The sequence below is a fragment of the Nanorana parkeri genome, unplaced genomic scaffold (assembly GCF_000935625.1).
Source record: "Nanorana parkeri isolate BGI_ZX_2015 unplaced genomic scaffold, ASM93562v1 scaffold36, whole genome shotgun sequence".
In the NCBI taxonomy this organism is placed as follows: Eukaryota; Metazoa; Chordata; class Amphibia; order Anura; family Dicroglossidae; genus Nanorana; species Nanorana parkeri.
The window spans coordinates 2517912-2540779 of record NW_017306304.1 but is presented as its reverse complement, the minus strand read 5'-3'; the positions used below and the strand labels follow the sequence as shown (position 1 = coordinate 2540779).

The following is a 22868-nucleotide window of genomic DNA, read 5'->3' as shown; positions in this document are numbered from 1 at the left end:
TGTGTGTGTGTGTGTGTGTGTATATATATATATATATATATATTCCTGATACCGTACATGGCAGCATGCAATGGGTATGGCTCCACCCCCAGCCCAATCACAGGACCGGTTATACTAAAAATTAAAGCCCGCCTCCCAAGGCCACCATTCTTTTTTCTGTCCTCACTGCTCAAGCCGTTTATACTAAGAATATGTTTGAGTTTTTGCCCTCACCTTGCTGGTTTCTTCTGGCCTGCCGCACAGGTTCAGCCTCTCCTGTTGCGAAGTCCCCTTTGTTCAGGTGGCTGAATGCAATCTCTCTCTATATAAATTCGAGCAGTGTATGGCATTTCCTCCTATTCTTCAATTTTCATGAGTGTTACATGTTTCCAGGTTCCTCTGGTAAAATTTTGAACAGTAGCGTGTGTGTGTTGAGCTTAAGCTTTTGCATTTTGCATTTTTTTTTTTTAATTAGTACTTAATTTGGGTCAGCGTATTTGTATACAGGTATTTGTATACAGGTACCCACTGAAGTTTTCAGTTTAAGGACTGGCAAGTCGGATATCCTTGTGGAAATGTAGAAGCCCATATGACACTAGTGATCCTGTCACTGGCAGCAACTTTCCAGTGTAGGCAGTGCGTAACAGTGACCGACACTGCTCTAAATTCGAGCAGTGTATGGCCAGCTTAAAGGTGGCCACACACCTTTAAGATAATCGTACGATAATCGCGGGAAATCCTGCGATCGTACGATTATCGTAAGGTGTGTGGGAGCCGTGCAACCTCTGCTACTGTAAGGTCGCACGACTTTTATCTGAGGAACATGTTCGAAAACCCGCCGAGCATCGTACGATTTTCGGCGGGTGTGTAACATGTTCGTAAGATAAAAGCCGGATGGGCCTGTGTGCGCAAGCAGATCGTACGTTTTTTTTAATTATCTTACAACCATCGCAAGACAAAACTCTTGCGATGCTTGTAAGGTGTGTGCCCAGCATTAGACTATGTGCTTAAGCTGGCCATACACTGCCTAAGACTATGGGGTTGATTTACTAACCTTATAAACACACCATGAACGTGTATACACCTCTGTAGTGTGTTCCCTCCCAGCATGATCTATGGGCGGAATCTAAACACCTTTGTAGTGTGTACACACCCAGCAGGTGTGTTGTCCAAAGCCCTGCAATGAATTGCAAGGTAATGTGGTGTAAATTAGCTCTATGTTATGTTGCGTGCGTTGATGAATGCAGGAATGTAAATGCATGAGCTAACCATTTTTGTCTAAACTGTGAAGCAGCATTATATATGCATCATGTGCATGATTTTTCCATATATGGCATTAGTGGAAATATGCTTTTAGAGACTTTTTGGTTGATAAATACGTTTTGCTGTGTGAAAATCACACGCACCTGGTGCGTGCATGTGTTTAGGTTAGTAAATCACCCCCTATGTGTCACCTGAATTCTATGATTTAAAGGATCTATGGTAGTGCTTTTTTTAAGAGGATGGTGTATTATTGGAATGCTAGCTTAGGCTACCATATACTTTTAGATCTTTTCATGTGTTATGCATTGTGTATACTTGTATTTTCCTTTGTTTATAGTGTTTTATATTAAATGTCAATTTAAGCTTCAGTTTTGACAGTATTGTACCTTGCAGATTCTTCAGGTGCACTCTTACAAGTGTTCCACAGACACAAGCGCTTTTAAATAAAGCAAAGCTTCCCTTAGGATTACTACTTCATCCTTTGAAAAGTAAACCTGTAAGTATGTGTTAAGCATCTTGTAGAGTCCCGTCATATCTTTTTCTGTTTATGGAAAAAAAGCTGCTGTAAGACATCCCCCGAAAATAAGACCTAGTGTCTTTTTTCGTGCAAAAAAATAAATAAGACTGTCTTATTTTTGGGGAAACACGGTATGTCTCCAACTTCCATGTGTAACTTGTTCCTTTATTTCCTTAATTAAGCGTATCCCGACAATATCATCGAGTACCATTGTAAGATGCCGGTCCTGCAGAACATATATCAATCCATTTGTATCATTTATTGACCAGAGGAGGTGGAAGTGTAATCTTTGTTACAGAGTGAATGATGGTATGTACCCAGGGCCCGATTTCCCACAAGGCCAACCAAGGCCCGGCCTCGGGGCAGCAGGGATTAGAAGGGCAGCAGAGGTGGGGAATTCCTATCTCCCGTTGCCCGGGCGGGTAGTTTTTTTCCTACATTTAGCCCTGCTTTGGGCAAGCAGAGCTAAATGTGCAGCGGAGAAGCCACTGCTTGTTTTGTACAAGTGATCTCGGCGATATTGTATGAAGCCTGCAGGTCTGCCATTCTCCATGGGGGGGTTGGCAGGTAGGGGGGTGCATTGAGGAACCTGGCCTTGGGGCAGCAGAGAGAAAATCCGGCCCTGTATGTACCGACACATACAAGTATGTTTTCAGGTTTTTTGCATCATGAGTCAGCATGGAATGGCTTTTCTGAGATGAAGTGTATGTAAACACTGACAATTACATTTTTATGTGCTGCCTTTTGTTTTTTGTTTTTAAATATACTGTTATATAGGTATATAAGTGCAAAAAAAACAGTTGATGCGGTCAGAAATCTTGTGAGCTGATAACTTGCTGTGCTCACTGCCTCTGATGAGTGTTCTCATTTAGTTTTGTTTCCAGCTCTGGACTACAGAACACCTTTCCCCTATGTTACAGAGAAGAGGTATCCTAACACAGCTATAAGTCTTTTTTTTTTACCCTAATATGATCCCCGGTGATCGTGTAGAGACCATAGGGGAAAATTAGAAAAACTGGCAGAACAGCTTTCAGAAAGAAGCTATTAGATGAGTCACATCATGAGGCTGCTGGGGAGGAAACATGTTTTATGATAAATACCTCAGTTCATAAGTTTTCTGTTAGACGTTTTGACCTCTGCATTAGTTTTTGCTACTGCTTAACATGTGATGGTCACGATTTTCTCTTTAGTGCCAGAAGAATTCATGTACAATCCATTGACTCGCAGTTATGGAGAGCCACACAAACGACCCGAGGTTCTGAGTTCTTCTGTGGAGTTCATTGCTTCTTCAGATTATATGGTAAAGCACATGCTCTGTTAAGCACCGTCAGTCTGTATACACATTAACAAAGAAAATTGGTATATTTTTAAATTAATTTCTTTGGGCCTGTGTATTCTTATGTTACATATGACATTGTTTTGATTAGGCACATACCATTACATATTGCTGTGGTGATTTTAATAGCATAAGGCAATCCACAACATCCCACACCTCTATTCATTAGTATTCACCTGCAGGGCTGTACTGATCTTTTTCACTGCCTGAGGTGGCCAGGAGAAGGTGGGAGCGGTTGGTTAAGCCCAGGTGTCAGCCAAGCGGGAGGCGGCGGCTGACCAAGCTGCTAGCCGGGCGGGAGGCGGCAGCTGGCCGAGCTGTCAATAGAGGAGGGGTGTTGTTAGTCAGCTGTGCTGCTGCCCCCCACACACGCTACATTCACACACTGCCCCATTATGGGGATGCCCCTGTTCACCTGCATTGTCCTTATCTGCCATCTTCAGAGTCCAGTAATGTCTACTTCATGGACTTTGAGACCGCATCTGGGTCTCTCCAGTTTTCCACGTCAGCCCCACATACATGTGTGAGGTATTCTCATGTATAGAGACACAAATGCTGGCTGCAGCACACAGAAAGGCACATCATTAGGACTCGGATCTGGGGGTTCTGAGAGTCCGAACCAGACAGATGGGTAGTACTTTTCACTACGATTCATACATCCTCCCACCTTAAAGAAAGAAGCATGACCACTGGGAAGATATTGCTGTATGCAGAATCTTTTGACTCTGTCCAATACTTATGTAGTGTTTATAGGGAACAAACAATTAACAGGACTGTGTGAAAGAATGGTTTTATGCTTTAGAGTTTTGTCCAATTCTCCAATTCCCTCCATTGAACAGAATTTTGGTTACAGATCTTAAAGTGCTTGATCAAAATGTTTGGAACCCTTTTATTGAAAAGTAGTTGTGTATCCATTGTATATTCGGTAGAGAATGGCTTGTTGGAATTCAATAAACTGCAAAGTGGTATGCCTGTGTGTGATAGGTTGGTAAAGGAGAAATCACCCCTCAGGGACTGACAGCAGTACCTGACGGAGGTTCTTTCTCTTCCTCGCTCTATACAAAATGAAAATAAATGTTGGGCTAAAGTTTGGGTTTGTTTTTTTTACTTTTGTTAATATGATCTAAAGAATATTATTTATTCTGATTTAACTAGTTCATATAAACATGTTTTATTCACCTAAAGATCATAACTGAAGTAACACTTACCTCAATGACTTCTCTGATATTCTTGGAATTAATTTGCTTTCTTTTTCAATTTCACTAAAGCTTCGGCCACCTCCCCCAGCAGTGTATCTGTTTGTTCTGGATGTATCGTACAATGCTATAGAATCGGGATATCTTCAATATTTCTCTCAGTCGCTTTTGGAAAATCTCGACAAGTATGTATTTTTTTTTTTTTTACACGTTTAATTGAACAGCCTCCATCCTATAATCCATCCCATCCCTTATAAATCAATGTAATGTACAGTATGTGTTGTGTATGAGAAATCAAGGGAATCTATCCTAACTCCCTTATATACACTGTTCCACAGAGCTGCTGACTCTGTTTGCAAGGAAATAGATACGCTTATCATGATTTTTTTTTTCTGGTCAAGGTACATAATTATGCATTGCGCTATGTAAATTGATTTTCAGTTTATGTATGACTTTTATCTAATGATTCATTAAAACCAAACAGTTAGAAGCTGTTATCTAAGTGTAAAACAGCTTGTAGACTGCTTTAAAAGTTCCCAGGAGGTTTTCGTATAGTATGTTGTTAATGTAGCAATCTGAAGTATTTACAGTGCTATTACAAAATAGGACATAACATTTTTCCTGGTTTACCGCTGTTCTCTGTTAATAGACAACTCACAAGAGTTTATTTTCGTTGCCATGTTTGACTAATATTGACTAAACAGTAAGTAATATGTATTTTGGATAATTAAGGCCCCATTCACACACAAATCGGCCTGCACGTACAGCTCCGTGCTGCGTGCGGGGCCGTACCAAGTAGCTGCCGGGATGGACAGGTGCTGCGTGTGATTAGAACGCAGCCCCAGTCCTTCTCTATGGGGCTACGCGGCCATACACTCCCCTACGCTCACCTCATTTGCAGTGTACCTTATTTCTGGTACACTGCAGATGCTGGGAAAGACCTGAGGTAGTACACTGCCCCATACAGTCTACCCAAGAGAGAAAACTGCTAAAAGTTCAGAGCAGTTTTTTTTTCTTTGGCAGATGAAACTTGATGGTGTGTTTTATTATGCCAAAATCTCTAATTTCTAGCCGTTTTTTAGGTTTACTTCAGCTTTAATATAGGACAAGAGGTGGAACTTCATGTGAAATCCTTATTTGCTGTTGTATACACTCAGCACTAAGCCCATATACTGCCAGTAGTAAATGTACCACACTTTAGGAAGCATTGGTTTCTTTCTAGGTATACATGGTTAGTTCAAATAGTAACTCTTCCTATACATGGAGTCCGTTTGTAGGACTCAAAATATTAACAGACATTTAAAGGATCTATAAGTCTACCAAAGTTTTTTTTTTCTTGTTTTTTTTATTTATTAAACCCAGGGGGTCAACCGATATGTTTTTTTCAGAGCAGATACCTATTACTATGGGCCACCTTTCAGGCCGATAACCGATATCAGGTACCTATATTCTGTTTACATCTGACTGCGGAATTTTGTGCCGTCAGATTAACACATAGCCCGGTGACCCTGTATATTCTTGCACGTGGCCTGATGAGGCTCCCCTTTGCTGTTAGTATCGGTAATATCAGTCAATTTAAGACTGATACAGATACTTTAAAATTTTGTTCATATCAGCCCCTATTATCGGTAGATCCCATAATCGGTCGACCCCCTAGTAGGTGAGTGTGGCAATAACACTTGTGAAACCTTATCCCTAGATCCAGTAGCTGTAACTGGATGTGTGATTTTTTTCATACCAGTTGCACAAATTTATGCTGCTCTTGAATCTCGTATAGACTTATATAGGAACAATACATTATATAAGAGATTCAGAACCTGTCCATAGGTTCTGAAAGGTGAGTAGTCTAGTTCAAATCCACTAACTTCATCCATCCCCTGCTTCCAATCCTCCATTTTATGTGGAAATAAAGGCCAATGATATACTGCTCTGAGACAAGCTGTGGTATCAGTAGCTGTATGAAACAAAATACAAAGCATGGTATAGCCATTGTTGTCTATCACTAACATCTCACTCTATCTCTATTTCAAGATTGCGTGGGGATTCCAGAACAAAAATTGGCTTCATAACATTTGATAGCACTGTGCATTTCTACAATTTACAAGAAGGTATTTCACAGCCCCAGATGCTGATTGTTTCCGATGTAGATGGTAAGTACTTGGAAAGTTAAGTGTACCACTAACATTAAATAAAGGCTGGAATGCTTAAATCCCTTGTCAGGGAGCCCGTCCACCTACAATTAATTAAAGATAACCATACCTGACAATCTTCTTGAGAGCTTCTGAGAACTATGTAGTGCAAGGGGCTGCCTGATTGGATACAAATTGAGTGCATTGTTTATTTCACTTTAATTTGTTACCCTTGGTTTTTAAAGCATAACCCAAGGTTGGTCTACATTCATTTGTCTACCCTTGCTTGAAACTGTAACTAAACCAAAGGAAAAAAAATACCGTATATACTCGAGTATAAGCCGTCCCGAATATAAGCCGAGGTACCTAATTTTACAAAAAAAAAATGGGAAAAAGTATTGACCCGAATATAAGCCGAGGGTGGGAAATGAGGCAGCTAATGGTAGATAGATACCAATAAAATTACATTAATATTTATTTAAAAGAAAAATAACCTAGCTCTGCAAGTGGAAAAGGGGGTACAGGGCTACATATCATGTACTACGGATCATTTAACCCATTCATATTAGCAGAGGATAATTGTAAATCTATTGTTCAGTGCACTCTATATGTAGTATATAGTACATGTACATATAGAGTGCCTGCAACAATACATTTACAATGATCCTCTGCTAACATGAACGGGTTAAATGATCCATAGTACAGGGCTACATATCATGTACTACGGATCATTTAACCCATTCATATTAGCAGAGGATAATTGTAAATCTATTGTTCAGTGCACTCTATATGTAGTATATAGTACATGTACATATAGAGTGCCTGCAACAATACATTTACAATGATCCTCTGCTAACATGAACGGGTTAAATGATCCATAGTACAGGGCTACATATCATGTACTACGGATCATTTAACCCATTCATATTAGCAGAGGATAATTGTAAATCTATTGTTCAGTGCACTCTATATGTAGTATATAGTACATGTACATATAGAGTGCCTGCAACAATACATTTACAATGATCCTCTGCTAACATGAATGGGTTAAATGATCCGTAGTACATGATATGTAGCCCTGTACCCCCTTTTCCACTTGCAGAGCTAGGTTATTTTTCTTTTAAATAAATATTAATGTAATTTTATTGGTATCTATCTACCATTAGCTGCCTCATTTCCCACCCTCGGCTTATATTCGGGACGGCTTATACTCGAGTATATACGGTAGCTATATATTGCAGGTTTACAGTCCTTAGATATTGGGAGCTTCATTTAGTTTCAGTCTTTTTCTTTATTTGTAGTTGATGACCCTGCCAGTAACACACTTTTCTAGGGTGACTATGCTTCCTCATCATACTGTATCTATTGAGGAGCAGGGTTGTCACCAAGGGACTGGAAGGGCAAGGATTACAGAACACCTCCCTCTCTCATCTTCTCCATTACATGGGAGGCGAGGTACTTTTTAGTTCACAAAGGTAAAGGCACGGTTGAAAACGCTTTCAATGGTACATGCGACAAACCGAAATGGAGCAGATGAGAGAAGCTTATTGTTATAATACATTTTACCTGCTGCTGTGTGTTCTCTGTACTGCTGTTTGCTGCTACTTGGTCTATTACAGGTGATTCCCTGCTTTGCCAAAGTCAACTCAAAATCTGAGAATATTGCAACTTTTGTCATTTTGAATCCCAGGTTACTTGGTTTTCACAAGATACATAAAAAGTTCTCCCCAAAATGTATAAAGACAAAGTTTAGAAAATCTTATCTGTAATAGAATTGTACAGCCCTCTCTACATTTACATTTTTTTAACTACGTTTTGATATGAGAACAAAACTAACCAAAAATATGTGACTCGTATAGGTTTCAGCTCCCCACCTGCGGTCTAACCACCGTTGCTCTATACTTATAAAGAATACACAGGACTTCTGCTTTTTGTGACCTTGTTTTTCAATTGCTGCTTCATTTTGCTCTTTCTGCTGAAACTGTCAGTAGAACTACAGTCATGGTACAAAACAGTTGCTGAGTACACAAAAAGGGAGTTACTGCTGGCAAACAGATGACCCTTAAAGTGGACCTTTACCCCCTTTTACTGAAAATCACAGCAGCATGCAGCTCTGTATGCTGATTTAAACTCCTCTTACATTCATTAGTTAAACTTGTTTTTCATTTAATTACAAATGGAGTTCATCTACTTCCTGGTCCACGTCTGGCACAAATCGTGTAATGTGCCCAAGCATATCATCCTGGGAAGGTTAAATCAGAAGAGCATTGCTGGGAAATCTCATCTGTAATCTCATGAGATCTTAGGGAAAGGTATTTTCCTCCCCTGAGATGATGTGCATGGTCACATGTCCTAGTCACATGTGCCAGAGATCCAGGAAGTAAATGGAGAGCTAGTAATCTGCCCTTAGTTAACATGGCTACTGTCAGAAGACTGGGGAAGAAAAGAGAAATAATAAGATATGCAAAGAATACAATGCCTGCAATTTGCTGCAAGCTCCGTTCTGCTGAAGATTTCACAACCTGTTCCTTCGATCAGCTGATGGAATGCCGAGGGAGGAATTTGATGAACCGGCTGAAATTCACATGGCCTGTAACCTACTTAAGACATAACAAGCAGGTACCCCTTGCAGTGTGAAGGTAGCCCCACTGCAATGGGAGTTGTTGTTTTTTTTTTGTTTTTTTTTTCCCCCCGGATAATATGCTTTAATGGTAAATTGAGCAGGCTCTCCGACTTTAGCACTTTTTCTTTATTATTTTACATAGCACATGACTGATTACTGTTACCTGGTGCCCAAGATGTTTCCATAGCAAATAGCATAGTCTGCTATAAAATGTGTCTTGCATACAGCTGCTGGTGTCTGAAATTATGCAGTTGCACAAATAATAGTGCTTGTGTGAGCAAATTCTTGCCTCCAGTTGTCACAGAGACATTGATATATTATATTGTTATATGGAAAGAAGAGAGAACATCAAATAAATCTAGCCTAATCTTTTTCAGTAGTCTCCTGTTGGAGAGCTTTAACTAAAACATTTTAATCATGTTTCTTTTAAGAAACTAGAACGGCAGTTTATGTACAAAGTGTGGTTTCTAATACCCGGTCTTGTTTGTTTTTTTTTTAGAGATTTTCTTACCAACCCCTGATGGTTTACTTGTAAACTTGCGTGAAAGTATGGAGGTAGGAAAATTTGTGTTATGTTTTAAAGTGAACTGTGCGTTAAAATTCAAGTTTAATTATTAGCCCCCTTCCTTTCCAACAAAATACATTAATTAAAAACATAACAATAAATTAAACATTGGGAGAAAAAAATGATTCTCTTAACCCAGACTTCTGGTGAGCTGGCCTAGGCGAGGGTCATTTCACTTGGCTTTCCTGTGGGGTCCTGGGAAAGATGAGGGTCCCAGATCCAGCAAAAATGAATCCCTGCACAGTGGGGGGAGGAATTCTCTCTCTGAGATTTTGGGATACCTAGCTTTCCTAGGAAAACACAAGAAGGCCGAATGATATACAAGCATGTCTGAAGCTGGGTGTAAGGTAAGTGTTTGTTTTGTTTTTCTTCTCCTAATGGTTATTTATTTTCTTATTCGGATTACAGATTGGTTGAGAAGGAGGAGTGGGGTCTAAGCATTAGGTGGGCCTTGCATGAAAAGGTCCTGTTGAACCTTTTACAACACTGGTCTCTCTGGATAATATGTCTAGAGGTACTTAAAATGTCAGACTGACATGTTTCCTGCTATTCTCTTGGCAAGATTGTTACATCTTTCATCGATGCATTAGTAATGTATTCTGGAAAATGTTATTCTGCATCACACTATTTTTTATTAACGTGCACAGAGGCCCTTGATTAGCCTATGATTATTCTCTAACTCATCATTATTCTGTTCTATTGCAGAAGTGCTCTTAATGGTTTTTTTTGTCTGCCTTGAGTACAAGAACGGTTTCTGCTGTGACAGTCTAACTAATTTTATGTCGGGATTCTTTTTCTGGTTTACTGAGCAGTTTCTCATTACTAACTTGGGTGTTCTTTAGAAAAATGTATTTTATGTTCCATTTTTTTTTTTTTTTTACCCATAGCTCATCAAAGATCTATTAACAGCTCTGCCCAGCATGTTTTTAAGCACAAGAGAAACGCATAGTGCTTTAGGCCCTGCTCTTCAGGGGGCATTTAAACTGATGTCGCCTACGGGTGGCCGTATATCGGTGTTTCAGACTCAACTGCCATCTTTGGGTGCCGGTCAATTACAGTCTAGAGAAGATCCGAACCAAAGATCCAGCACTAAGGTACAGTGTCTGTTGCTTATTTCCTGCATTTTCCTTCTGAAAAAATATTGACGTGTACAGTATGAGAACAGTCAGTGCCATGCTGCAGGGACTGTCTGTAGAATCTAATTACGTTGAAGTGAATTAGGAAATGCAGCATCTGCTTGAGCCAGACCTGAAATCACCTCAATTAATGTAATGTTAATTTCATGCTATCTGACCAGGAAGGGTGGAATTTACTGATGGTCACACTACAGAGAACACACTGCTTTATATATAACAGTCAACAGTGGGTTTTATGTGATGGGTGTGAATGACACATTCTGTTGCGACATGTAGGCCTCTTTGTACATTTACATTTATTACTTCTGAGCTTAATGCATATATAAAACCCAGTTTTTAAATTTTTGGATGGAGTTGGTAATGGTGTAAAAGACTGTCATTTTCTTTTTTTGGCGGTCTGTGTCTCGGGGTAAATTTATTCTTATTCTTAATCTTAGTCTTAAAACACAACAGGAAGTGAGAGTAGATCTCTCTCTTGACACTGGAACAAGCGTCTCCCACTGGAAGATTTCCCTTCCATTCCTATTCCAGTGGCAACGTTTACATTTTCCCTCGCTTTCTGTACACAGGCAGTGGTCACCAGGTCAAAGAAAGAAGGAAAATCACCCCCAACTGCAAAAAAAAAAAGTTGGCTTTCATTACTTTAAAGCTTATTGGGAGGCTTTATATTTTTCTGTCCAGCAAGGGGAACCATTACCTATCTGGATTATTTAGTGCCACTAAAGCTGGCCATACACCTATAGATTATCTTCAGATTTTCTATGGTCAGATGGAAAAAGTGCAACAGATTCCTACATCTACGCGACACTGTGTGGATGGAGGAATCTATCAGTGGGCCGAGCTTCAGTATCTTGCTAGTCGGCCCGCTGGCTCTCAAAATACCTGAACAATCTGATTGAATGCTTCAGTTAGTATGCATAAAATATGGGAAAAAATTAGAAAAAAAACGTCAAAACACTTTTTCGATTTGATTATTATTGTTTTTTTAGAAAAACAACACAGCTAAAAATGCATTAGAATAAATGTATTTGTCCTTTATTTGGAAACGCCTCACATGCCTAGGATTTCAGAAATGTTTCGGTACTTCTCAGCCTAAAAACATTTTTTTTTTTCTCTAAAAGCTAATAGTGGTCACCAGGTTAGACAGGTGGCATACAGGTGTTACATACATATACATACATATATATATATATCTATCACTCCCACTCCCCGAGTTACAAACATCCGAACTGCATACGACCCCTACTTACAAAGTAGGCTGCAGCCAAAGTGTAGCACGCAGCATTTCAGTAGTTGTAATGCTACCGCACTCGTGCCGACGAGCTGTGCCCACCTTTTTGGGTCTGGCTCATAGTACTTGTACGTACATTACAGGAAGTTAGCTCTTGTTAGACATGCTGACCAGGGTCACTGTGAGGTTTTTACTGCTGTCTGTATCCTCATTTGAAAGATTTAATCTCACTTACTGTCCTGTAGACAACAGGAAGTGAGAGGATATCTACCCCATAGGAGAGGAAATTCACTCTGGGCTTTATCACCAATCCTTGTTTCCACGACAACCCAAAATTTAAAAAATGCAATTGTCACAGGGACAGAAGGTGAAATCTTCTGAACATGGGCACACACAGCAAAACAAACATTACAGGGGGTTAACCCTTCCCTATGCTATCCAAAGCTAAAAATAATTTGGGGGCTGAACTTCTCTCGCTGTTAGTTATTGCTGAAGGGGGGGACATGACAAGCTAGTGTTGACAAACCCTGGCTTGTCAATTATAACAAGCAGTCATTGTGGATGGATGTCATTATGACTGCTTAAATTTACATATATTCCTGATTATTATTAGGCTGCCCCAAACTCAGGGACAGCCAATAATAACCTTAGTGACCCTGCATTCAGCAAAATGCCGGAACACAGTGGCGGACCTACCAGGGTCGCAGAGGTCGCGGCCGCGACCGGGCCCTGGAGTTCGGCCACTTGGAGGGGGCCCAGGACAGGAGGAAGGGGCCACTGGTGACCGCTGATTACCAGTCCCGGGACCTCTTCCTCCCGTCCTGGGCCCTACATGCTTCACGCTGCTCCCCTCATCTTGTTCCGGGCGCAGCGTGAAGCATCATCCAGCCGGGCAGTATCCAATGAGAGGGAGCGGTGTAATCCCCGCCCCCTCATCACACAGAACTGCCGCCGAGTGCCGCGTACACGAAGGGGGAGACCGAGACAGGGAGCTGGAAGTATCAGCGAAGGTGACATGGAGTCGCTGGGGACATGAAGGGGGAGATGAAAGAGGACAGTGTTTTTTTTTTTTTTTTTTTTTTTTCTTTTCTAATTTTGTTTAAAAAAAAATTTAATTTGTGTCTTCTTGGGGGGGGGCCTTCATGGGATTCTTGCATGGGGCCCTGAGGTCACTAGTTACGCAACTGCCGGTACACATTGGGATTTGCTAATCCAGGTGTGTACGGCTGCCTAACGGTGATAAGAAACGCGGTTACCATCGCACTCCTATCACTGTCAGACGCCCGATTGCTGAAAGCGATCAGGTGTATGAAAATGCTTAATATTTCAGTGGTTACCATTCATGAATGGTAACCGCTGATCTCCGTGGTTACCGGCATTCTGGAGCTCTAAATAGCTGCGGACGTACAGTGTACGTCCACAGTCATTTGGGCACTTAAAGAGCATTACATGATTGACAACAATTCCAAAGTAAATGTACAAAAGAAATGTTTTTTTAGGGAGAGATATGATTAGAAAATGCTATGCCTAAAGTTCAATGATTATAAATTATGCCTCAGTGTAAAAACAGTATTATTTACATTGTAGCTTTTGTTTAACTTGTTTATGCATTTTATTTGAAGGGTATACAGCATCTTGGTCCTGCCACTGATTTCTATAAGAAGTTGGCCTTAGATTGCTCAGGACAGCAAACAGCGGTGGACTTGTTCCTTCTAAGTTCTCAGTACTCTGACTTGGCTTCCCTAGGTCTGTATTATTCACAAAACTATTTTCCGATATGGTTTGTGTTGACTGTATTTGGGCTTGTTTCAATGGGTGGATGCTGCATGAAGTGCATTCCACTAACATTTGACATCAGTTTAAGAAGCTTCTGAGATGACTCAGAATTGTTTGACAGAAGAATTTGATCTGCAGTTGACTTCCTTCTAAACCACATCAACCTACTTCAAGATGATTTTGCATTCCCTTTAACTCAAATGGGGAGATAAGCAGTCTGGCGCGACCAAAAGCCCATTGGCGCAAGCCTTTCACAGCCACGTGACTGTAATTTTCAAATATCATTGGACTCTGCTGAAAATAAGGAACCTTATCCTGGTGTTTTAACTGTATAATTGATTTATATAGGCTCATATCCTACAGAAGTGTCACTGCAAAAAATAAAAAAAACCATTATGACCAGTGTCGGCAGGCTTTTGTCTGTATCAGGTGGGTTTTTACCATACAAGTCTGATAATACAAAACGTGCTGGAAGTAGAACATATGCAGGTGAGAAGGAGGTCAACTGCAGGTCAAATACACCTGTCAGTGAAGTCTGAATGATTTCAGACTGATGCCATCTACAGAAACCCAAAGCCTGTCATCACAGACTTTTTTTATTTATCTTCTAAGCTAAAATACTGTCATTGGTATTTCCAACTCTCCTCTGATGTGACTCTTTGTAAAGTTGGTGAGCTTTTCATGCAGATTTTGATAATGCCTCAACTTTGAAGATAAATCAGTAATAATAGCATGAATTCCAAGGACTGTGCAAGTGCATGCCTTTACCTTGCCTTAGACATGTCACCATAATAAAATGCCACTATTTAATATATACTGAATGCCCCACTGTGTTCTAGTGGAGAGGTGCTATACCTTTTGTGTGTGTTACTTAAATTGTCAGCACACACATTTAATTGACCCCTTTTAGGGCTCCAACCAATTAATTGATAATCGATACTGAGAATAGTTGTCAACTATTCTCAGTATCGATTAGTTGGTTGTATCTCCTAGCTCCCTCCTCCATGCTGGGAGGAGGGCATAACAAGCAGTGGGCGGGTGCAATAGCCAGCCTGCTATTGCAATTTGAAATGGCCAATAGCAGGCTGGCTAATGCACCTGCTGTATTTACCTTCAGCTGCTGTCTGTGGGATCTTGCCACTGGCAGCTGCCATTCCCCCGGCTGAAGCTATTCAAGCTTCATGTGCTTACTATACAATTCTAAAAAAAAATGATGATAAAAGGTGGGGAAAGTCATTTTCGGTTTCGGCCTGACAAATTCTGCTGCGGGAGGTACGTTGCAGTACCATTCATTTCAATGGCACCCCAAATGCGCCTACCACCCACAGTGTGATTACCCGCACTGTAATGCACGGTACTGCAATGCTGTGCGTTCCAGTGCTGTGCAATTGCAAAAAAATTGTGCATGCAGTTTTATTCTGAAGTAAACTTTGTTTGCAACACTTCAATTGTGTGTTTCATTTTAAATTAAGGATGGTCAACTATCCCCTTCGCGGTTGGCGGATCTCCGTCGCGCGGTGGCGGACCTTTGGTCCCAGGGGGTGATTGTGCCTGTTCCCTCCGCGGAAAGATTCAAAGGGTTTTATTCAAACCTGTTTACTGTGCCCAAGAAAGAGGGGGTGCGGCCCATCCTGGACCTCAAACGCTTGAATTCTCCATTTTATTCTCCGCGTTTCTCCATTTTATTACCCTACCATTCAGGATCTACGATCTGTTGCCCTGTGTCCTTCAATGAACGGAGAGAAAAGGATTTTACGGTGAGTACAAAAATCCTATTTTTTTTATCCGATTAATCAAAAAAATTATCTGCCAACTAATCGATTTATAAAAATAATCATTAGTTGCAGCCATAGACCCCTAATGTGAGTGTTCCATAATTATGGGACCTGACTTTTGCAACATTAAAGCTGTCCTAGTATTATGGTGGTATGATAAAGTGTGCAGGGACTCTAAGCTTTTAGCTCAAAACATGGCCAATATCTTATAAACCCTTAAGTGTATTTTTACTTTAAAGCAAACCTGTCACTTTACAAGAAGACAGTGCATACCTTTGTTGCTGCCTGCACCACAGAAACTCTGCTTCTAAGCAGAGAAATCGTTTGCTGAAGGGATACCAGCACTTCTGGGATTGTTGATCTCCTGGGGTTCCCCACAGCTCTCGCTGGTTCCTCCTGTTGACCTCCATATTTTTTTGTATCCTGTGTTGTGTGGAGTTCAAGTGTTGGGTTCAGTGCGGATATAAACAAAAAAATTCTCAGCATCTCAGAGATTTGTTGGTGCAGCAGTAGAAAAGTTGAGTAGGTACTGTCTTCTTTTTTTACAGGTATGGCTGGGTTTAAATAGTTTTAGACAGGGCCGCTTTAATAAAAGCAAAGTTGCTAGCTAGGGGGGAGAGGATCTGCAGTCTACATACACCTGGCCATCATTCGCCCAGAACTGACAAGACAGTGCTCAAAAATGCAGCTCACCAATGATAAACTGCAGACATTAAATACACCAGGCAATCCAAGCTGATGGGTTTCCGGTCTGACAAAAACCAAACTATATTCGCCGGTACATAGCCACTTCACGTTTGAATTGCGGACAGTTTTTATGTTTACGTTTACTGTTTTTGGATGTACACTTTATTGATTTATTTATATTTTCTATTCCTTGATTTTTAGCCTGCATGTCAAAGTATTCTGCTGGTTGCATCTATTATTATCCATCCTTCCACCACAAGCACAATACAGCTCAAGCTGAAAAATTGAAACAAGATCTTGATCACTACCTGACCAGGAAGATAGGATTTGAAGCAGTTATGAGGATACGTTGTACAAAAGGTACCTATAATGATATCCCTGAAAACCATCACTGGATCATTTCACTTCAATGATTTTTATTTTGTTGAAACTTATGGCATTTAGAAATCATGGTCCATGTAGCATTTCTGGTGCTTTCGTTACACTTGCAGCATTACAACGTCTTTGTACTCTGGTGCAAAGTACTATGAAAAAGTTGGCGGTTTGTCAACTCAGATTTAGGGGATCCACTTGGTAATTTCTCAGTCTCTGAACTCGATGGTTACTGTTGTCTTAAAACTGTACTGAGAGAAATGTGCAGACTGCTATTATTGAGCTCTCCTCAAAAGTATATTTAAAGCTTCTGTGGCCTTAATGCCTCCTTAGTCACTAACCATGAACAAGCATGAAGATTAGGAATTCTGATTGCTTGTTTCTGGTCAGTTATTTTAAGTATTGAAGACAAACAGCCAGGCAGCTAGCATTTCCAGGAATTCAGCAATGGCAGCTTACCAAGGTCTATCAATACAAGTGGCGCACACATGATTAGCAGGTCAGTGCTCTTCCCAAACTTCTTGTCCAAAATAACCAATTATCAATTTAGCGTCATGTACACATACCACTCTCCATAGCCAGCACACTGAGCTTTCCTTCTGAAGGATATTTATTTTCATGGTCATGATCAGCACATATATCCATTATTTCAGGACCATGTGGGCTCATTTATCAAGGAAGCACAGGGTTACGATTGATGCTGCCATCCATTGGTTCCCTTCAAGCAAATCTATTATTGAATGCGCTGTATGGATTGGAATGGTGTGCATCTAATTTATGAATCTCAGAGGTTTACCTTCTTCTGCCAGAGTCTTCTGTCCGGATGTGACTGTTTACATAACCCACATGATCTAAAATATTTAATTTGGGCAGTTTTGTTTTTCTCCTTTTTTAAATGTGCTCACAAATTCACATTAACTAATATTTCTTCATCCTCAGGCCTCTCAATACACACCTTTCATGGGAATTTCTTTGTGCGTTCTACGGACCTACTGTCTCTGGCTAACATTAATGAAGATGCAGGGTTTGCAGTGCAAATGTCCATCGATGAAAGTCTGACAGATACATCCCTGGCGTGCTTTCAAGTGGCTCTTCTTTACACATCTAGCAAAGGTAATTCTTCACAAGGGGAACTATGAAAATTGTATTGTTACAAGACTGTATGTAAAGATGTGTTCTGTTTTTACAGTAGTCTTTTGTTTTGTGGTGTCTTTGAGCTACACTCCATTCAGTGCTGAGATTTTGGTATTTAAAATGACAAACTCAGAAGTTAAATCTTAAAAATGGTTTTAAGTACATTAACTGTTTTTTAAAATGTACCCTATTTGTGTATCACTCAGTTGCAGATCCTCAAATTATCTCCAAATTGGTGCTGACACTGTCCTACCTTCTGGAGGGTGGCTACTAATGTTCTCCATGGTCCCTGTGTGTGTTGTAAAGTAGCCACCGCTCCAAGACCATTGCTGCAATGGACTACAATCTCTTGTTTAGTTTACTAATTTGTATTGAGATTGTAGTCCATCACAGGAGTGAGCTTGATGCGGTGGCTACTTTACATGGGGAGCAAAAGTATCCACCCTCCAGAAGGAAGGACAGTGTCAGCACCAATTCAGAGATGATTTGAGGATCTACAGCTGAGTGATACACAAATAAGATACATTTTTGTTAATAGTTGAAGGAAAATTATGAGGCGAGTGATTTTCACTCAGCCTCATAATCTGAGCTGACCTGTGACAATGAGACTGTCACAGGTCGGCTCAGTAGATTGGGAAGTGAGCGAACACATACCGTCGCTCGCTCACTTCTCGATCTATCCTTTGCAGAGAGCCGTGACTGTCACTCACAGTTCCATGCAGGAATTCCCCCCTTCCCGCACCGATCCTCCAGCACTGACTGGCGGAACGAACGGGGGAGGGGGCGGGCACAGCTGGCTCTGCCTCTGGAAAGGCAGAGCCAGTTGTCAATCACGCATCTGGGTGGATCCAGACAGAATTGTCAGAATCCGTTTCGGCTGCGGCGTCTCAGTATGCCGCGAGCTGTAGCTCGCGGTATACTGAGTTTTGGGTCACGGGAGGACGCTAGTTTGTGTTCTGCCGTGACCCTTAGGAGAACTATGGGGAAAAGCCCTGACCCCATAGTTCTCCTTTTAAGGTGCTTGAATACATTTTTAAGTTTTAATGCCTGCTTGCTGAATAGCCCTAGTTTTTTTTTTTTTGTTTGTTTGGGGGTTTTTTTGTCATGCATCTTATGCTTTTTTTTTTAAGTTTCTGAAATATTGCATTGTAGAATTAATGTCCATTCTGATTTTGAATCCCAAGATGCCTACATAACAGTGTTTTCTGATTGACTGTTTTGCTTATCACATTTATACAAGTTTATACATTTGTGACTGTTGATAGAAAACAATTTGAAATCTATCTTTTGGACGAATCCATTAATGAATTCTTAACATGAGTGAAACATATTATTGGTCAACAGGTCAGCGAAGAATACGTGTGCATACGTTATGCTTGCCGGTGGTAAATTCCCTGCCAGATGTGTTTGCTGGGGCAGATGTACAGGCTATTACCATCCTTTTGGCAAACATGGGTAAGTTTCATGTTGAAGTAATTTATATTGCTGTGCAATCTTTGTGCTCTTTATTTTTAAACTTCACCACTAGAGGTCAGTAGAAATATACGAAGGATGGGATTCTCAAAAACATGAATCATTTATAAAAATGTTGCTGAAGAGCAGTCTACTGGGGGCTGAAAATATACCATAGAAACAAATGTTACATTCTTTTATGGCTGAAATGTATGTTGATGCCCTGGCACATTTTTCTTGTGCCTGGGTGAACCCCGTTGTATTCTTGATCGTACATCACAGGACACGGAGGTAATTCTTAGACTGCAGCTACCTTCAGGTAATTGTCCAATCACCTGAAGGTAGCTAAATAAACCACTGGTTTAAGATTTTACTCCCGGTGTCCTGTGCTATACTTCATGAAACGGATTTTACAGGTAAGACAAAAATCCTGTTTTTCTGGGTTTTTTTTAATTGGGATTGTGGGGAGCAGCAGTAGTATTAGGCTTTCCCCGATGCTGGCGACGTACACTGTACGTCGTCAGTCACGAAGGGGTTAAGGGAAGATTTGCCACTGTGCAAGGATCATTGTGCTTCACACAGCTTTACAGTGAACAGGCATAGAAGAAATTTGACAATGGTTTCCTCCACTCAAACGTCCATACCCATGAGCAACCCAGTCCAAAAACAGCATAATCATACAGGTAGATGGGTTATATGGTGCCAATGAATATTGTTTTCATTCTGGTGTTTTTATTCCATGGGAATTATCTTGACTGGCCATGCAAAGATAAATTTACTATATTGTAGCCTACCTATGGACATTGAGATCCCAAAAAGTGTCTTCATATAAACATACACTACATTGCCAAAAGTATTGGGACACCTGCCTTTACACGCACATGAACTTTAATGGCATCCCAGTCTTAGTCCGTAGGGCTCAATATTGAGTTGGCCCACCCTTAATAACAGCTTCAACTCTTCTGGGAAGGCGTCCACAAGGTTTAGGAGTGTGTCTATGGGAATGTTTGACCATTCTTCCAGAAGCGCATTTGTGAGGTCAGGTACTGATGTTGGATGAGAAGACCGGGCTCGCAGTCTCCACTCTAATTCATCCCAAATTGTGTTCTATCGGGTTGAGGTCAGGACTCTGTGCAGGCCAGTCAAGTTCCTCCACCCCAAACTCGCTCATCCATGTCTTTATGGACCTTGCATTGTGCACTGGTGCACAGTCATGTTGGAACAGGATGGGGCCATCTCCAAACTGTTCCCACAAGGTTGGGAGCATGAAATTGTCCAAAATGTCTTGGTATGCTGATGCCTTAAGAGTTCCCCTCACTGGAACTAAGGGGCCAAGCCCGTCGCCTGAAAAAAAAACCCTCACCATAATCCCCCCTCCACCAAACTTGACACAATGCAGACAGGCAAGTACTGTTCTCCTGGCAACTGCCAAACCCGGACACGTCCATCTGATTGATTCATCATGCCAGAGAACACGTCTCCTTCTCTAGAGTCCAGTGGCGGCGTGCTTTACGCCACTGCATCCTTGCATTGCACTTGGTGATGTAAGGCTTGGATGCAGCTGCTCGGCCATGGAAACCCATTCCATGAAGCTCTCTACACACTGTTATTGTGCCAATCTGAAGGCCACACAAAGTTTGGCGGTCTGTAGCTATTGACTCTGCGGACAGTTGGCGACTTCTGCGCACTGTGCGCTTCAGCATGTGTTGACCCCACTCTGTCATGTTACGTGGCCTACCACTTCATGGCTGAGTTGCTGTTGTTCCCAGTTGCTTCCACTTTTTTATAATACCACTAACAGGTGACAGCGGAATATTTAGTAGCAAGGGAATTTAGCGGATGAACGTATTGCACAGGTGGTAACCTATCACGGTACAACGCTTGATTTCACTGAGCTCCTGAGAGCGATCCATTCTTTCACAAATGTTTGTAGAAGCAGTTTGCATGCCTAGGTGCTTGATTTTATACAGCTGTGGCCATGGAGGTGATTGGAACACCTTAAGCCAATGATTTGGAGGGGTGTCCCAATACTTTTGTGTCAATCCAACACATAGCTGCACAGTCCCTGGATTACAGATCGGTTCATCCTGTGTGATGAGTGAAGCTGGCCAGTGTGGCAGCCAAGGTAATCTAGCTGCTCAGGAAGTGCAAAGTTCATCTCACTCCTTGATGATCTGGGGAACATGAGATTTTTTTTTTCCAGTAATTGGAAGAACACAAATCCTGTCAGATGCAGATATTGGCTACTTTGCATCTGGATTTGTCTAGCCTAGACATATGATTAATACAATCATATAAAGACTGTAGATTGTGAGATTATGTCTATAGTAAAATTTTGCAAAATAACCTAATGGAATGACTGCATGTAAAAAGTGCAGGAGTTGAGGAGAGTGGAAAGTGTTAAAAAGAAGGTACCTTTTAAGCCTCTTTGTCTTCCTACTTAAAATCAGCAACATATGCCACTCTCTTGGGCACATGGCAGTTTTAATGTCTTTTTTGGATGTTGGAAATGTTCATCTAATGGAAACAGAGGGAGTTCCAGGCCAATAGGGGTCAGAACTCTGGTAAAGATCTTTGCTCCCTGGACCATGACTCGGTGCAGCAAGTAGTTCAACTATTTTATGGTCATATGCTGCATTTGATTGAGCCATGGTACGTTGGAACCATTTTTCAGTTGCGTAGTTAGGATTTGTATGCTGGGGAACTTGTATATATTGGATTTTTTTGTCTTTAAATGTTTTTTGTTTTTTTTTGTTTATTTTTACAGCCGTAGACAGATCCATAACATCCGGTATTTCTGATGCAAGAGATGCCTTGGTGAATGCCGTAGTGGATTCGCTGTCCACATATAATTCCACACTTTCCAATCTACAGCCATCTTCTCTGATAGCACCCAATTCTCTTAAGCTGTTTCCACTCTATATATTGTCTCTTCTTAAGCAGGTAAATTAATTTATTACACTACCACATTGTGTGTTATATATTGTGGAAATATCCAGTTTTTGCAACTGAGAAAGGAAACAATGGAATTGTCAAGATAGGATCAGCTTAAATTAGATGCTTATCTTGAGGGCTGCAACTAATGATTATTTTCATAATCGATTAGTTGGCCGATTATTTTTTTCGATTAATTGGATAAAACAAACTAAATGTCATCCTTTTAATTAAAAATAAAATACACAAATGCAGTGTTACAGTTTAGTTCACAATAAAACTGCATGCGCAATTTTTTGCAATCACACTGCACAGCAATGCGGTGCCGTGCGTTCTAGGGCTGGTGATTGAAATTAATGGCACTGCAACGTACCTCCTGCAGCAGAATTTATCAGGCCGAAAATTACTTTTTCCCACCTTTTTTATAAATAAAAAATGTTTAAACTGTATTGTAAGCACATGGCGCTTCAGTAGCTTCAGCCAGGGAATGACCGCTGCCTGTGGCAAGATTCCGCAGATGGCAGCTGAATGTAAATACAGCAGATAGTGGGCTGGTTCAATAGGCAGCCTGCTATTGGCCATTTCAAATTGCAAAACTCAAATGAAGGCTGGCTATTGCACCCGCCCACTGCTTGCTGTGCCCTCCTCCCAGCGTGGAGGAGAGAGCTAGGGGATCCAACCAACTAAATCTATAATGAGAATAGTTGACAACTATTCTTATTGATTATTATTGATCGATTAGTTGGTTGCAGCCCTACTTATC

The 22868-nt window shown here is 40.9% G+C and overlaps 1 protein-coding gene across 1 annotated transcript in view; it reads left to right on the top strand.

Moving 5' to 3' along the window:
- Window positions 1–22868, top strand: part of SEC24B (SEC24 homolog B, COPII coat complex component) — a 66788-nt gene that overhangs the window by 27674 nt on the left and 16246 nt on the right. The window contains exons 8-19 of the mRNA XM_018569981.1: window positions 1636–1738; window positions 1942–2068; window positions 2950–3059; window positions 4364–4476; window positions 6323–6441; window positions 9543–9598; window positions 10496–10702; window positions 13598–13721; window positions 16415–16573; window positions 17525–17698; window positions 19064–19174; window positions 21939–22114. Of these exons, the coding sequence (XP_018425483.1) occupies window positions 1636–1738; window positions 1942–2068; window positions 2950–3059; window positions 4364–4476; window positions 6323–6441; window positions 9543–9598; window positions 10496–10702; window positions 13598–13721; window positions 16415–16573; window positions 17525–17698; window positions 19064–19174; window positions 21939–22114 (1579 nt within the window). The remainder of the gene's footprint in view (window positions 1–1635; window positions 1739–1941; window positions 2069–2949; window positions 3060–4363; window positions 4477–6322; window positions 6442–9542; window positions 9599–10495; window positions 10703–13597; window positions 13722–16414; window positions 16574–17524; window positions 17699–19063; window positions 19175–21938; window positions 22115–22868) is intronic.